This window comes from Ahaetulla prasina, chromosome 16 (assembly GCF_028640845.1).
Source record: "Ahaetulla prasina isolate Xishuangbanna chromosome 16, ASM2864084v1, whole genome shotgun sequence".
Taxonomy (NCBI): domain Eukaryota; kingdom Metazoa; phylum Chordata; class Lepidosauria; order Squamata; family Colubridae; genus Ahaetulla; species Ahaetulla prasina.
In genome coordinates this window covers 4,932,883-4,948,138 of record NC_080554.1, presented here as the reverse complement: position 1 = coordinate 4,948,138, position 15,256 = coordinate 4,932,883, and the positions used below count along the sequence as shown (strand labels likewise).

Below are 15,256 nucleotides of genomic sequence, written 5' to 3'. Positions count from 1 at the left end.
GTAAGTAAGTAAGAAGGAAGACGGAGGAAGGAAGGAATTAAAGAAGGAATTGAAGGAAGGAAAGAAGAAAGAATTGGGAAGGAGGGAGGGCGGAAGGGCAGTAGTAATAGCAATAGTATTTAGATTTATATACCATTTCACAGTGCTTGACTGCCCTAAGTGGTTTATAGAGTCAGCATCTTGCCCCCAACAATCTGGGTCCTCATTTTACCCACCTCAGAAGGATGGAAGGGTGAGTCAACCTTGAGGATTGAACTGCTGGCTGTGTTCACTTTATTCACTTGACCATGGGGATGCTACAATGGTCTTATGTGTGAAAAGGGGCCAGAACTATTTTTCAGTGCCACTGTAACTTTGAACGGTCACTAAAACAAACTGTTGTAACTCAAAGTCTACCTGTATTATAAACTCGCGTAACGCATATGGTTGTTTCAACGTCTTAAGCCTCGTGCAATTTCTCCTATTGTCTCCCATGACAACGACCATAAATAATTAAAATCAAAATGGGGGGGAGGGGAGAAGGGAGGGGAGACCTGATCATACCTAAAGCATTTTTCTCCCGGAATCTTTTGAATCCCAAAATTATTTTTTTCATGAGGTTATCGATGGCTGCATTGGAAGGTGCACAAACCAACACGCGGTTCGTCTTGATTTTGGCGTTCAGACTCTGGATGGAATTCTCTTTTCCTGATCTCTGGAGATTAAAAATGACACACAAGACGGTCTTGGTTTCAAAATATAAACGTTAAAAAAATCATGAAACTCTCCAAGGATTTGTGTTGGAAGGAAGGCAACCAAGCACTGTTGCCAAGGAACCTATGGATATATATCCATAAAGGCAGTCCTCAATGTACGACCACCACTGAGCCCGGAATTTATGTGGCCGCATGAGAAATTTGTTAACCTGAGTTTTGCCCTTTGATTTCACTTTGTTAAGTGAATCACCACACCACCGTTCTTAAGTCAATCTGGCTTCCCCATGGACTTTGCTTGTCAGAAGGTCACAAAAGGGATCACCGACATCCCCCTCCACCACCCGGGGACACCGCAACCGTCATAAATATGAACCAATTGCCAAGTGTCTTGAGATTCAGTGCGGTTCAAATGAGTAAAAAGATCTATTGCAAGCTTGAGGTCTCTACAAGAATCTGACCAACTAACAGTCAAGGGAAATGAGCGGGAGATAAGAAAGGCATTCAAGGTGGGCCGGACTTTGATCTCTTGTGGGCGCGTAAGAACTCATGACTGAGGATGCGTTTGAACCCTCCCCTGGGCTCAGCCCGGTTATCTCCTGTATCAACCTCAGCTCACCTCAAAATGACCATCAGAACCTTCAAAGGGATCTGCATGGCCTGCTCTGACCTAGGCTTCCTGAGACAGTAAAAAGCACACGATTAGTCCCAAAAACCCTCTTTTTATTTCAACGGCTATGAATTATGTTCATTCACAGCCCATAATGAGAGATAAATAGTTTGTAAAGTCCGACAGAAGTCTGCCGCAGTCCTCCGGATAAGGCTGATCAGCATCCATCTTTCTCTCCCTTGACACGCTGCCAAAGACCTAATCGGCGATTAGCTTTGCAAGGCCACACGGAGCACAGAGCCAAAACGGAGCTTCAGAATCTAAACCGACCAGAACGAACAAAGTTGCTTCCTGCAGAGGCTCATGTGCCTTTGCTCCTCCTTTATGTCTTATGAGAGGGGCCAATCATCTCCAAGCCTTACTCCCGAGTTGCCCCTTTTGTCTTAACTGTTCTTGCCTTCTGGCAGATCTGCGCATGTGCGTACTGGGAACAGGCTCCCTCTGTTCCTCTGCCTCGCCAATGTCCAATATCCGGCAGCACATAACTCCCAGATGGCCCTGGCCCCCTCTCTGCCTCTGACACAGAGCCCACATCCTAGCCTTCCCCAGACTCCAGGACTGGCCCATGTTCCTCCCCAACCTCCTCACTGTCCGACTCTGCTGCCAGCACTGCAGGCCACTGGTGGACCACAACATAGCCTACCTCACCAAGGATGCGGTGGAGAAGTCCAACGATCACCTTCGACTTCCCCGTCCCAGGTGGTCCATGGATTAAGCAGACCTTGGGTGAAGATGGATTCTGGGTTATCATGGCGTAAGCACTTTCAATAGCTCGCCTCTGCCCTTCATTGAAGTCCTTCATGTAAGGAAGCTGGGGGAGAAAAGGGAGGAGGAACAGAATCGCATCAGGTCATCAGAAGATACTCTCCATCTCCATGACCTACTGAAGATGTTATCAGCATACTCAGGTGGGTCAGGGTTCCAAGCAATACCCCCAACTCCTTTTTCCAAATGGCAGAAGTCAAGTTTGGAAAAGAGTGTCTTATTTCATATCAGATACAGATTAGGAGAAGAGAAAGCTAGGGCTTAATGGTTTATATCACCATGATTAAGGGACTGTAGGCTAAAACATATGAAGAACAGTTGCATGGATTGGGTTTGGCTAGTCTGGTGAAAAGAAGGACTAGGAGTGACATGATAACAGTCTTCCGATATCTAAGGGCTTGCCACAAAGAAAAGGGGGTCAACCTATGCTCCAAAGGACCTGCAGGCAGGACAAGAAACAATGGGTGGAAACTAATCAAGGAGAGAAACAACCAAGAACTGAAGAGAAATTTCCTAACAGTGAGAACAATTTATCAGTGGAACAGCTTGCCTCCAGAAGTTGTGGGTGTTCCATCACTGGATGTTTTTAAGAAGAGACTGGACAGCTATTTGTCCAGAATGGTATAGGATTTCTTGCCTGAGTAGGGGGTTTTACTAGAAGACCTCTAAGGTCCCTTCCAACTCCGTTATTTTATTATTCTGTGAACAACCATCAACATTCTTACCGATTTCTCAGATTCGGTGTTCAAATCTCTCGGGAAGAAGTAGGGGGCGCTTGGAGACAGGATGGGCATGGCCAACGGGCTGCGATTCAGCATCAAGAGGGCCTGGAACCTCCGGTGGGTTGTCGCCAAGGAGCTGACCACCACGCATTTCACCTCCTTCTCGATGCGCAAGAGATTTCCTTGAGTCTGGATGGAGAGGTGACAGGTGACCTGTTGGTCCTTTTCTGTTTTGGGGAAACAGGCCAACAAAGATGATTTGGTCAGGCATCACGCTTAGGCATAACCTGTCGACGTTCGGACACAAATCATGGTTTTGATTTTTCCAAGCGCTTAATCAGAATTTGTTGACGTTATGGCACAAATCATGGTTTGATTTTTTCCAAGTGTTTAATCAGAACTCGTCGAAGTTAGGACACAAATCGTGGTTTGATTTTTTTCCAAGCACTTAATCAGAACTCGTCAAAGTTAGGACACAAACAATGGATTGATTTTTCCAAGTGCTTAATCAGAACTCGTCAAAGTTAGGGCACAAATGATGGTTTGATATTCCAAGCGTCAAAGCTAGGACAGAAATCATGGTTTGATTTTTCCAAGCGTTTAATCAGAACTCGTCAAAGTTAGGACAGAAATCATGGTTTGATTTTTTTTCCAAACGCTTAATTAGAACTCGTCAAAGTTAGGACACAAATCATGGTTTGATCGTCTAAGGCGGCTTTTTTTTTTCGGGGTGGAGAGAAAGAATAACATGGGATATTGGCCACACCTTGGGTTACTTGTAATAAAACTGGGGTAAAAAGAAATAAATTACAATTCTTTGGACCGCCGCTAGAATAAATTTTCATGCGTCATTGACATTAAAAAAAATAAAATTCCTCAAAACCACCACCCAGAAACACTTACTAGTATTATGAATGGAAGGCTGAGAAAAACGAGTCACGAAACCAACGTGCCGAACTACACGGTTCTCTCCGTCTCGTTCATCGTAGTAGAACCGTTTTTCAGATACTATTAGGAAAACCACATCATCTTCTTTGGGGTGTTGCTGACTTTCTATTTCATGCTGGGAAATGTTAGCTGGGGGGGGAGGGGAGGGGGAAACAAGACAAACACAGGATGATCACCCAGGTCTACAGGCAGTCCTCGATTTACGACCACAACTGAGCCCAACGTTTCGGGTTGCTAAGCGAGGCAGGTTGATTAAGTGAGTTCTGCCCCGTTTTGTGGCCTTTCTCACCAGTGTGGTGGAGTGAACGACTCTAGTTGTAGCAACAGGGTTGTTAAGTTGACTTTGCTCATCAGAAAGGGGATCACGTGACCCCGGGACGCTGCAACCGTCGTAAGTACATGCCAGTTGGCAAGCCTCCAAATTTCGATTATGTGGATGTTACCAAGGTTCTTAAATATGGAAAAATGGCCACGGCCCTTTTTCTTCTAGTGCTGTGGTGAACTTTGAACGGTCACTAAACAAATGACTGTACGGCAAGGACTGCCTGTAGATCTGTATAGCTAAACCTCGACTTACAACAGTTCACTTAGTGACCGTTCAGAGTTACCATGGCCCTGAAAAAAGTGACTTATGACCATTTTTCACACTTGTGATTGTTGTAGCATCCCCATGGTCATGTGACTTGACAACTCATATTTACGACGGTTGTAGAATCTCGAGGTCGGAAGATGCCACCATCGATAAAACCGTTTTGTAAAGATTTTTTTTATATGCAGTTGACATTGTTAATTTATAATTTCTATCCCATAGTTAAAAAAAAAAAGGTACAGGTTCGGGCTAACCGGTAGTTTAAAAAAAGCTACCGGTTCATCCAAACCAGTATTTCCGACGATCAGCTGTGCCACACGGTTTATATTCGTTAGAAAGCAGGAAATCCTGCTTTCTAGCGAAGTTAAATCATGCAGCACAACTCTTTCCCCCACCCCACCCACCGTTCTACTTATCTTCCCAAACCTTCTTCGGCGCGAAGCATGCTTTTGGTGTGTATTGCATGTGTGCTTTTGGTGCGCATTTGGTGTGTACCGTCGGGCGCAGGCAACAATCCGGTGTCAATCCGCGGAAGATTTCACCACTACAGTATGGAGGACAGGGATATGGAGGACAGGGGTAATTGCCCCAGTTGCTAAATCTCGAAAGTCGTGTGTTTGTGGTTTTAGGCAGGGGTGAAATACTACCAGTTTGGACCGGTTCGGCCATTCCGGTAGCGATGGTGGCAGGTGGTTTGGAGAACCAGTAGCAATAGCTGCGCAAGGCTCTGCCCATCTGCCCGGTCATCAGGAAGTAACCTGTACGCATGTCCATGACACGCGTGCGCTTCCGAACCAGTAGGGAAGATAAGTAGATTTCACCCCTGATTATTTAGGGTATATAATCTGAATGCAAAGAGTGGCTCAGGGCCAGTTGATCTCAAGCGGTCCTTTTTGACTGCTTGTCCAATTGACCCTCATTGCAATGGGAATGTAAGTTATGCTTTAGATTACAAGACAGCCCTGTGTCCTGAAGTGAGATGTTGTACGGTGTGCTTGTCTGTTCAATTTTATTTAAGGCAGTTTTGCTAACGATTCAGATTTCCCCCCCCCCCACCATTATCCAATTTCTCACTTAACATCAGTGTCAGGCCTGGAAGCCATACTACCTTGGTGCCTTCAGGATCCAGGCCTGCCACAATCCTACCGTGGGAAGTTGGGAGGGGGGATTGCATGAGTGAAGTAGAATTAGCCACAACAAAACTTTGCAGAGAAGTTCAAGGCCAGGGTGTCTTGATAGCTGTGCAGAGAAGAAAGTGGAGGTTGTCTTCTGTACGTGAAGGAACTGACTGGAGCAGTGGTGGACACGTGGGAGAAGTGTGCAAGGTCTTAAACTTTCTTTTGGGTGAGGAAAACCCGGAAGCTCTCAGATTCGGGTTTTCCCAGATGTGCCAATATGACGTCTCTAACAAAAGTTAGCTTTGAGGAACTGCAAGCCTTGGTGTTTGAGTTCAAGGGGGGGTTGTTACTTGGAACCCTGACAATCAATTTTAGGATCCATTGGTTTTTCTGACCTGTGAAATCTGCTTTGTTTAAGTCCACGTTGAAATTCAGTAAAGTCAAATGAAAAGGCTTCGGCTCTTTCAGCTTCTGATTCTCCAGCCATTCACACGCGACCTGGAAACGGGGGGGGGGAAGAAGCCAACATTGGTTTAACACTATCATGTGTGGATAAGACCTCATCGCATCTACGACAACCTATTTTGCTCTGACACAGAAACACTTATTATTCCCTCTAGCATCCGCGCCTCCAAAAGACACACACACTCGCCCAGCAGGAAATTTCCAGAAGGACATGCGTGCCGATACTAAAATGTTTATATGCACGGTCACTCACGCTCTCGTGACGTCTCGCCTGGATTACTGCAACGCTCTCTACATGGGGCTTCCCTTGAAGGGCATCCGGAGGCTACAGTTAGTCCAGAATGCGGCTGCGCGGGTGATAGATGGAGCCCCTCGTGGCTCCCGCATAACACCCATCCTGCGCAGGCTGCACTGGCTACCTGTGGCCTTCCGGGTGCGCTTCAAGGTTTTGGTAACCACCTTTAAAGCGCTCCATGGCATAGGGCCGGGTTATCTACGGGACCGCCTACTGCGACCAGATACCTCTCACCGACCCGTGCGCTCTCACAGAGAGGGACTCCTCAGGGTGCCGTCAGCTAGGCAGTGTCGTCTGGCGACGCCCAGGGGAAGGGCCTTCTCTGTGGGGGCTCCCGCCCTCTCGAGCGAACTCCCCAGGACTCCGTCAACTTCCGGATCTTCGAACCTTCCGTCGCGAGCTCAAGACACATTTATTCATCTGTGCAGGACTGGCTTAGATTTTAAATTGAGAGGGGTTTTAAATTGATTTTAATATTTATATTTCTGTTTTTTAATAATTGGGCATTATAATAAGTTTTTTAATGATTATTTTAATTTGTATATTGATGTTTTTATATGCCTGTAAACCGCCCTGAGTCCTTTGGGAGATAGGGCGGTATATAAGTTTGAATAATAAAATAACCCTCTACGACCACAACTGAGCGCCAAATTTCAGTTGGTAAGCAAGACAGATGATTTAGTGAGTTTAGCTCCGTTTTACGACCTTCTTGGGGCGCTGCAGTTGTTAAGTTATTCACATGGTTGGGAAGCGAATCTGGATCCCACCATGGATTTCGCTTGTCAGGTCGCAAAAGGGGGATTGTGTGACTCTGGAACACTGCGGCCGTCATAAATATGAGCCAGAGCTCCTGAAGAAAGTCCAGTTGCCTTTTGGAAAAGGACCTTTGGGACAACCATGACCTGTGTCAACTCGCAAAGGATTCCTGGCCTGCTCTCAAGTTGCCATAGGCCAGGGAAGGATGGGAAACCAGAGAAATGGCACAGAAGCCAAAGACAGATGACACATTCCACGCTTATCTCTCTCAAGGCTATATCCCAGGGTTACCTACAGCAGCCGAAGGAGAGTGACCTCTACAATCCACGAAACTGCTCTGTTGGCGAATGTGATTGATGACACACCCTGGGGGGAGGGGGGAAACAGGGTCATAATTGGAACTTAAATTACATAGGATCAGAACTGGCTTCACTTGGGAAGTGCCAACATGAGGCTTCTAATAAATAACTATATTTCTTCAGAAGCTTGGCTCAAGATTTAATTAGGGCATCCATGGGAAACCTGACAGCAAGCCAGCTCTGACCCTACGTAGGATTGAGAATCTCCATAGACATTTAGACATCTGAATGGGTCTTGGAGCAAAGAAGGCCGCTTACCTCTTCGAAGGCGTTGAGCATCATCAAAGGGAAGAAAATCTTAAAATAATCATCGTAGTTCTGAAACTTGACCGGAACGAAGATAACAACTGCCTGCAAGAGATGGTTTGGTGGTCCAAACTTCTTGAAGTTGGCAAACATATCGTAACTCCACTTCAGGACTTCTTTGGTGAAAATGCTGTGGTCTCTAGGCTGGTTGTAAGAACTGTTGACTCGGGCAAACGATGGGCATACTTCCCGACTGGTGTCAGAGCATGGAACGGGCATCTTGTTCGCATTACCAACAACATGGCTGTTTGGGACATTGTGGGGTTGTGTGGAGAGGTTATTCCCGTTCCTAGGGCAAAGGAAATTGGCCAGAGTTACCTTGGCCCTCACGTCATCTGCCTTCAAGGGGGCTGGGTTGGATTTGGTCTTCGCCTGCGCGGAGCTGTTCTCCAGGTCTTTCGAGAAGTTGGCAGTCCGAGAAGAAGCACTGGAGGTGAACATTTTCTTCGTGGAAGGCTTGGCAAAGACATGATCTGGAGGGTTAGGTGGAGAATGACCTTGGCAGAAGAGCCCTGTTCCTTTCACCTTTAGAGGACATCCGAGATGCCTGCATTTCTCAGCGGCCTGAGGCTGATCCTGCAAGGTTGGGTGGACATCTAAGTCCTCTGGGCAACTGTTACTTTCCATCTGTGAGCAAAGCTCCATGTCCACCAGATCTCTCTGGGTTAGGAACAAGTCATCCTCATTCTCTTCCAAGTCCTCCTTTAACCCAGATGCATCCTCACTCAAGTTCTTGGAAGAGGAACCCGAATTGGCCCCATCAATTTCACTTGAAGAACAGACACCCCCTGGAGCAGAGGCGGAACACCCAGGGACATCTGAATCGGGCATGATAGTCTCCTGCTTTGATGGTGGAAGGGCCTCTCTCTCCGGAGCTCCAGAATGGGACCCATCATCCTCTCCTGAATGCTGCGGCAGCAATTTCTTCGGGTGGTTAGAAGAACTGCTGGGCTGGTTAGGTTTTCCTTTTGGATTGTCACTCTCCTTCTTACCAGTAGACTCCTCAGGTGACTTGCAAAAAGTCTTCTTCTTGGCTTTGGGAACGTCCTCCCCTTTCTCCGTCTTCTCGGGTCTTGACTGTCTGAAGAACTGGCGTTCTTGGCTGGCCAACAACGCTTTGTTCCGGATTACCATCCGTCGAGGTTCAATCAGTTTGGCCTTTCTGCTCTTTTCGGGAAGCTGCCCGGCTGTTTTTCCGTAGCTGCGCAACTGGGCGAGGACATCGTGAGAACGTTGGGAGAGCTCAGCGGCTCTGCGGGGTTTCTTCTTCAGGCCCAGCTTTTCGACAGTGGACGTCGGCTCGGGAAAATGGTGGACTTTCTTAGGAGGAACCACGAAAGGACCAGACGATCCAGACAGCGTTGCCTGGGTCGATTTCTTTTCTGTCACGAGTCTTTTTTCCTCAGGACTCTGTGGAGCTGTGTTGAGCCACTTAGATTTGGCCAAACTCTTCCTTGGTCCGGGAGTCGGTTCCAGAGATGGTGTCAAAGGTCCAGCAGATGATGATGATGACGATAGTGGCGTAGGGGAAGCTAAAGCGGAACTCTGTCTGGGAGACTCCTGACCATCGTCGTGCATGGCTGTGAAATACTTTGAACAAACAGCAGCGCTTCCCTCGCCGACATTTTCTTCGTCGGCCTGGGCAGGAACTTTCGGCTTGGTTTTACCGAGTTTCACCTGCTCTTCCAGTTCTTGCTCGGCTTTTTCAATAACGTCGTCCCCAAGACCGTCTGTATCATCACCCCGCTCGCTAAGGCGCCCAGCCAACTCCAAGTTAGGCGAGGCGGACCTGACATCTGCCTCCGCTGTCTTCTCCAACTGGCTATCTTGCCAAGCAGAGTAGATCTCGTCTTCAGTTTCAAACTCGAAGCACTGCGATTCACATTCCCCGTACATCAACGGAGAACTGGAAACGGTTATGACCTCTTGTTCGTTGGGCTCGCAGTCCTTCTGAAGGGACCCGCTCACGTTTTCTTCTTGGCTCCTCCGGCTCAAGTTCACTTTGTTCTCTTCTTCGTCGGAAGACGTGTCCGAAATGATGATGACCTGGTTTGAAGGTCCACCTGCTTCGGAGGACAATGTTTGAGTTTCGCTCTTAGATGGAGACCTAAACGCCCCTTGGACTTTTCTTTGAATAGGATTCTGGTAAGTCAAGGTACTTTCTTGATGACCAGCTAAATACAATTGATCCTCTCTGTCTACTTCAGGCTCCATCGCTTGGACCATTGATCGTTTTTTCACCAGCCCTTTCCTGATCTCTGTCAAGGGGATATTCAGCTCATCATCTGTGCTACTTTCTTCTGAAGCTCCCCCATTTTTCCAAGCGCTCTTAAATCCTGCCAAACTGTCTCTGGGTTCCTTCTTTACGGAAAGGATTTTGGCCTGGAAGCCGTTCTCCGAACTTAGTGCTGGTTTGCAGGGCAGACAACTTGACGTGCTGCTACCATCTCTTGACGTTCTTCTCGCCGTTCCTTCCTGACCACCCTGGTTTTCCTCCTTGATGGACTGCTGCTTTTCGCTCTCCGGCCCCAGCAGCCTCTTCCTATTCTCCACAAACTGTTTCAATTTCAACGTCAAGTCCTCTTTGTTTGGCTTAAACTTCTCGGCAGTCGTTTTTGGAATCTGCTTTTCTTCCAGAGCAGAACTGCTGGGCCATTGGTGGAGATCAGGGTTGGTAATTTTGGGCTTCTCTTCTTTCCCGCCGGTGTCTTTCTTCTGAAAGTCTTTGTCAAAAATGCTCTGGTTTAGGAAGCTATTCTGGTTCCCCGGTATCGAGTGGAAACTTCTACTCTTCTGGGCAGGTCCCCCCGTTGAGGTAGAATGCAACATGTGTTCCTCGTGTATTAAACTCTGTTTATGTTCCTGCTTAATGCTGGTCAAATGGAACTCTGAATTTCCCCGATGGCTAGGCTCTCCATAAATGGCTCCCTTGGCTTCCTCATCCAAGCTGTATTTTTTCTCGGATAAAATTCCTTCTTGAAAAACTTCGGCCTGCTTTCTTGGTGATGGATAGATGGAGTGTTCTTGGGGAACATATCCTGGACTTCTCCCCTCTTGTTCTCTGAAGAGGCTGGTTGGAGTCTCTCCATGGGAGGAAGTGCTTGATGACTTAGTCCAGAGGCTTCTTATGATCTCAATCAAGCAGGTCTGTAATTCCCGCGCCTGCTGGGGGTTCAGCTTCCAGTCTTCATGGTTACGCCGAAGCAAATTCAGCTCGTCCAGGAATGGGGAGGCCTTGTGCCCCATCTGGTAGCCTTCCTTTAGGACAACTCGGATCAAATTCATGCAAACAGACTGTATAGAATCCGGTTCCCACGATGGTACTTTTGTGAGACTTCTGGGTCCGTTTCTAGCCATGTCCCGCTCAGCTCCGCCAGCGAACGCCATACTTGGAAGCCCGGCACACGTCACCACCACCTCCACCCAGTTTTGAGAGCTGACCCACAAAGTGTTGAAGCATTTCTTCTTCCAGCTGAGCTCCACCACCGTCACGAGGATCCAGATGAAAAACTGAGACACTTTGTCACAAGGTTGGACGGCATGGTGGAGGAACTCCTTGACTTCGGAATACAGGTGCTGGATGACCACCATGCTGTAGGCAACACCCAGCCCCTTGAGGTCCATCAGGGAATGGACAAAAGGAATGAACCAGAGGAAAGTGCTGTGGTGCAAACGCATATCCCGCCCGATGTCGTACTGGAACATGTCGGTCAGGGTCTGCATTTCTTCATAAAAGTTGGGGCAGTAGTCCAAGCAAGCAGTAGTCTTCAATCTTGAGTCCTGAAATATAATCCAGACAGTCTTGTCAGCTGCCACCATGTGGTGACAGTCTGCCATGGACTCTGGGGAGGGTAGGTGGGAGAGGGAATACTTGGGGGGAAAGTGAAAGTAACTGATCTCCCCAAGAAACTGCTTCAAGGTCACCCAATTGTGAGAAGAGGGCGATGGCATGTCAACCTATCTTGAAGTGTCCATTTTGAAAACATTTTGCTTGAACCTGACTGGTCACGGGGTCATCAGCGACGGGAGGCAATTAAGGGAGGGAAAAGTTGAACTTTTTGGCTCACGATTCTCAGTTCTGGCAATGCACGGGGAGTTCTAACAAAATTATACCTTTCTCAACAAATGGAGCCAAGGATCATTTTTATTTAGAGGTTTAAGCGGCAACTGGTCTGACACAGTAAGTGAACGCTTCCACTCATATTTCTGGACCACACGTTTCTCAACCGTGGCAACTTGTCGTAACTTCTAATGGTTGCTAAGTACTGAAGTAAATAATACCATGTAGGATATTTGGAATTTACCTTGTGAGGCCTTTCTGGGTTGTAGTTATATACAATCTGGCTGCAGGTAATTGCTACTTCCCCATAGTCTGATGGTGGTTCTGATTTTGCCCTGAAAAAGGAAGAAAAAAAATATCAAAAAAAGCAGAAAAGCAGCACATCATTTCTGAATTCTACGTCCCAGTGTACAACCAGGGACAATAAAAAATTACGCTTACCTTCCTGAAACCTGGAAAAGAGAAGCGGGTGTACTTGAATACACTGATGACCTGATTATTGGTCTATTACGAATCTATTACTTATGTATTTCCCGCCTGTGTTAATTTTACAAATGATTCAAGGCAGCAAACCGGTCCAGCACACCCAACAAGGACAACACTGTGAGGTGAGTTGGATGAGTATGCTGGCCCAAGGTTATCCAGTTGCCAAAGGTGGGACTGGAATTCATCATCTCCTAGTGATTGGCCCAAATGACTTTTGTGCCTGAGAACTAGAACTCCCAGTCACCTGCTTTGTTGCCTGGTGACTTCAGCGCTAGTTGAAACCACAAACTGGTTTTCAATTTGCAAAAAATGAAATTTAGGGAAGTCACCCAATCGGCTTTCATGGCTAAGGCAGGACTGCAACTCAGTGTCTCCTGGGGACTGGCCCAAAATCATCCAGATGGTTTTCACGCCTGAGCTGGGACTAGAACTCCCAGCTTTGTAGCCTGGTGACTTCACCACTAGATCAAACTGGTTTTCAATTGGCAAGAAATGAGATTGAGGGATGTGGGGGAAACGGTTCAGATTATTCACAGATGATTCCATGATTAGAAGAGGCAAGACACGTAGGGACCAAAGGCAGCTTTGTTTTCGATTCAGAACGAAATGACATTGTTTTGAGTGGGACCGAGACGGCTAAAGAGAAAGGCTTGTAAAATTTGACCGTGCGCATACACCACCACAAATAAAGTTGCTCGGGAAATGTTTGAGATAAGGAAAGGACATACCGTATTTTCCAGAGTATAAGACACACTTTTCCCCCCCAAAAAAGAGGGTGAAAATCTGGGTGCGTCTTATACTCCGAGTAGCCCTGCCCAGCTTCTCAAACGGAGGTTTCAGAGGCTGAAAAAAGCACCAGAAACGAAGCTTCCGAAAAGAAGCTCCCAAACAGAGCTTCAGGAAAAAAAGCCTCCAAACAGAGCTTCAGAGGCTTTTTTTCTGAAGCTGTTTCGGAGGCTTTCAGAGGCAGAAAAAAAAGTTTTTTCTGAAACAGAGTTTCAGAGGCAGAAAAAATAGCAAACCACAGAGCTCAGAACCAAGGAACAAATTTGTGTGAGGTATCAGCTGTACGCTGATGATACTCAGCTGTACTTTTCCACACCGGGCCACCCCAACGAAGCTATCGAAGTGCTGTCTGGAGGCCGTACGGGTCTGGATGGGGAGAAACAGGCTCAAGCTCAATCCCTCCAAGACGGAGTGGCTGTGGATGCAGGCATCCCAGTACAGTCAGCTGCAGCTGCGGCTGACTGTTGGGGGCGAGTCATTGGCCCCAATGGAGAAGGTGCGCAACTTGGGTGTTCTCCTGGATGGACGGCTGTCTTTTGAAGACCATTTGACGGCCGTCTCCAGGAGAGCTTTTTACCAGGTTCGCCAGTTGCGCCCCTTTCTAGACCGGGATGCCCTATGTACGGTCACTCATGCTCTCGTGACATCTCGTCTGGATTACTGCAATGCTCTCTACATGGGGCTCCCCTTGAAGAGCACCTGGAGGCTCCAGTTAGTCCAGAATGCGGCTGCGCAGGTGATAGAGGGAGCCCCTCGTGGCTCCCATGTGACACCTCTCCTGCGCAGACTGCACTGGCTACCTGTGGCCTTTCGGGTGCGCTTCAAGGTTTTGGTAACTATCTTCAAAGCACTCCATGGCATAGGGCCGGGTTATCTACGGGACTGTCTGCTGCCACCGATTGCCTCCCACCGACCCGTGCGCTCTCACAGGGAAGGACTCCTTAGGGTGCCATCAGCCAGGCAGTGCCGGCTGGCGACACCCAGGGGGAGGGCCTTTTCTGTGGGGGCTCCCACCCTCTGGAACGAACTTCCCCCAGGTCTTCGTCAACTTTCTGACCTTCGAACCTTTCGCCGCAAGCTTAAGACACATCAATTTATTTGCGCAGGACTGGACTAGAATTTTTAAATTTTAACTTTGGTTTTAACAGGGTTTTATTATTTTTTATTGCAATTTTTAATATTCGGCCTTATTTAATAAGTTTTTTAAATTGGTGTTTTATTTTGTATTTATATGTATGTTTTTATTAGGCTGTAAACCGCCCTGAGTCCCTCAGGAGATAGGGCGGTATAAAAATATGATTAAATAAATAAATAAATAAATAAAATTGGGGGTATTCCAGGAGGCCAATCCACCTACCAATCAGCTTTTTTCTTATTTTCCTCCCCAAAAACTAAGGCTTATACTCCGGTGCGTTTTATACTCCGAAAAATACGGTAACTCTGAGGGGGATATGGGCGCATTGCTTAAACCTGAGTCTCTCCTTTCCAGATTCCCGTCATTAGACCGCAGTAAAAGGCACGGACCCGGGGCAGTCTTGTCGAATGCTCTCTATTTCCTTCTTATAGCTCGCGTTATTGATGATCGTCTGGAACGCCTGGACGGGATCCACCAACTGGCCCCACACTTTGGACCCCAACTTATCCAAAATCACCATGAAACAGTGGAGGACGGGCCAAAAGGGGTCATGAATTTCACCTGGAGCAAGAAAAAAACAAACAAACAAGCCCAAACATAATTATTATCCTGGTTTCTTTGCTAAACTTCCAATCCTGGTTCCTTCTAGAAGCCGAAGAGGGCATACGGAGCATTCCCATTTTGTGCGGCAAGCTGGGACTTAAGAGGGTCAATGTCTTAAGGGTGGAGTATAGGCAGTCCTTGACTTACAGCTTTTTGTTTAGTGACTGTTCAATATTACAATGGCGCTGAAAAAAGTGGCTTGCAGCCGTTTTTCGCACTTACTATCGCAGCAACATCTCTATGGTCCCATGAAGAAGATTCAGACATTTGGCAACTGACTCATATATATGACGGTTGCAGTGACCTGGGGGTGGGGGGATGGGGGGGTGTCACGTGATCCCTTTTTGTGACCTTCTGACAAGTGAAGCCAGATTCACTTAAGAACCAGGTTATTACTTTAAGAGATTCACTTAACCATGGTGAGAAAAGTCATAAAATGCGACAATGTTCATTTAGCAGCTGTCTCGCTTAGCCACAGAAATTTTGGACTTAATTGTGGTT

The 15,256-nt window shown here is 47.3% G+C and overlaps 1 protein-coding gene across 1 annotated transcript in view; it reads right to left on the bottom strand.

Moving 5' to 3' along the window:
• The window catches only part of SETX (senataxin), a 46,833-nt gene that overhangs the window by 19,330 nt on the left and 12,247 nt on the right, over positions 1–15,256 (bottom strand). Inside the window, exons 7-14 of the mRNA XM_058159456.1 lie at positions 14,542–14,713; positions 11,990–12,080; positions 7,638–11,465; positions 5,900–6,002; positions 3,753–3,926; positions 2,853–3,076; positions 2,006–2,173; positions 544–694 (exon numbers count right to left, since the gene is read on the bottom strand). Coding sequence (XP_058015439.1) covers positions 544–694; positions 2,006–2,173; positions 2,853–3,076; positions 3,753–3,926; positions 5,900–6,002; positions 7,638–11,465; positions 11,990–12,080; positions 14,542–14,713 — 4,911 coding nt within the window. The remainder of the gene's footprint in view (positions 1–543; positions 695–2,005; positions 2,174–2,852; positions 3,077–3,752; positions 3,927–5,899; positions 6,003–7,637; positions 11,466–11,989; positions 12,081–14,541; positions 14,714–15,256) is intronic.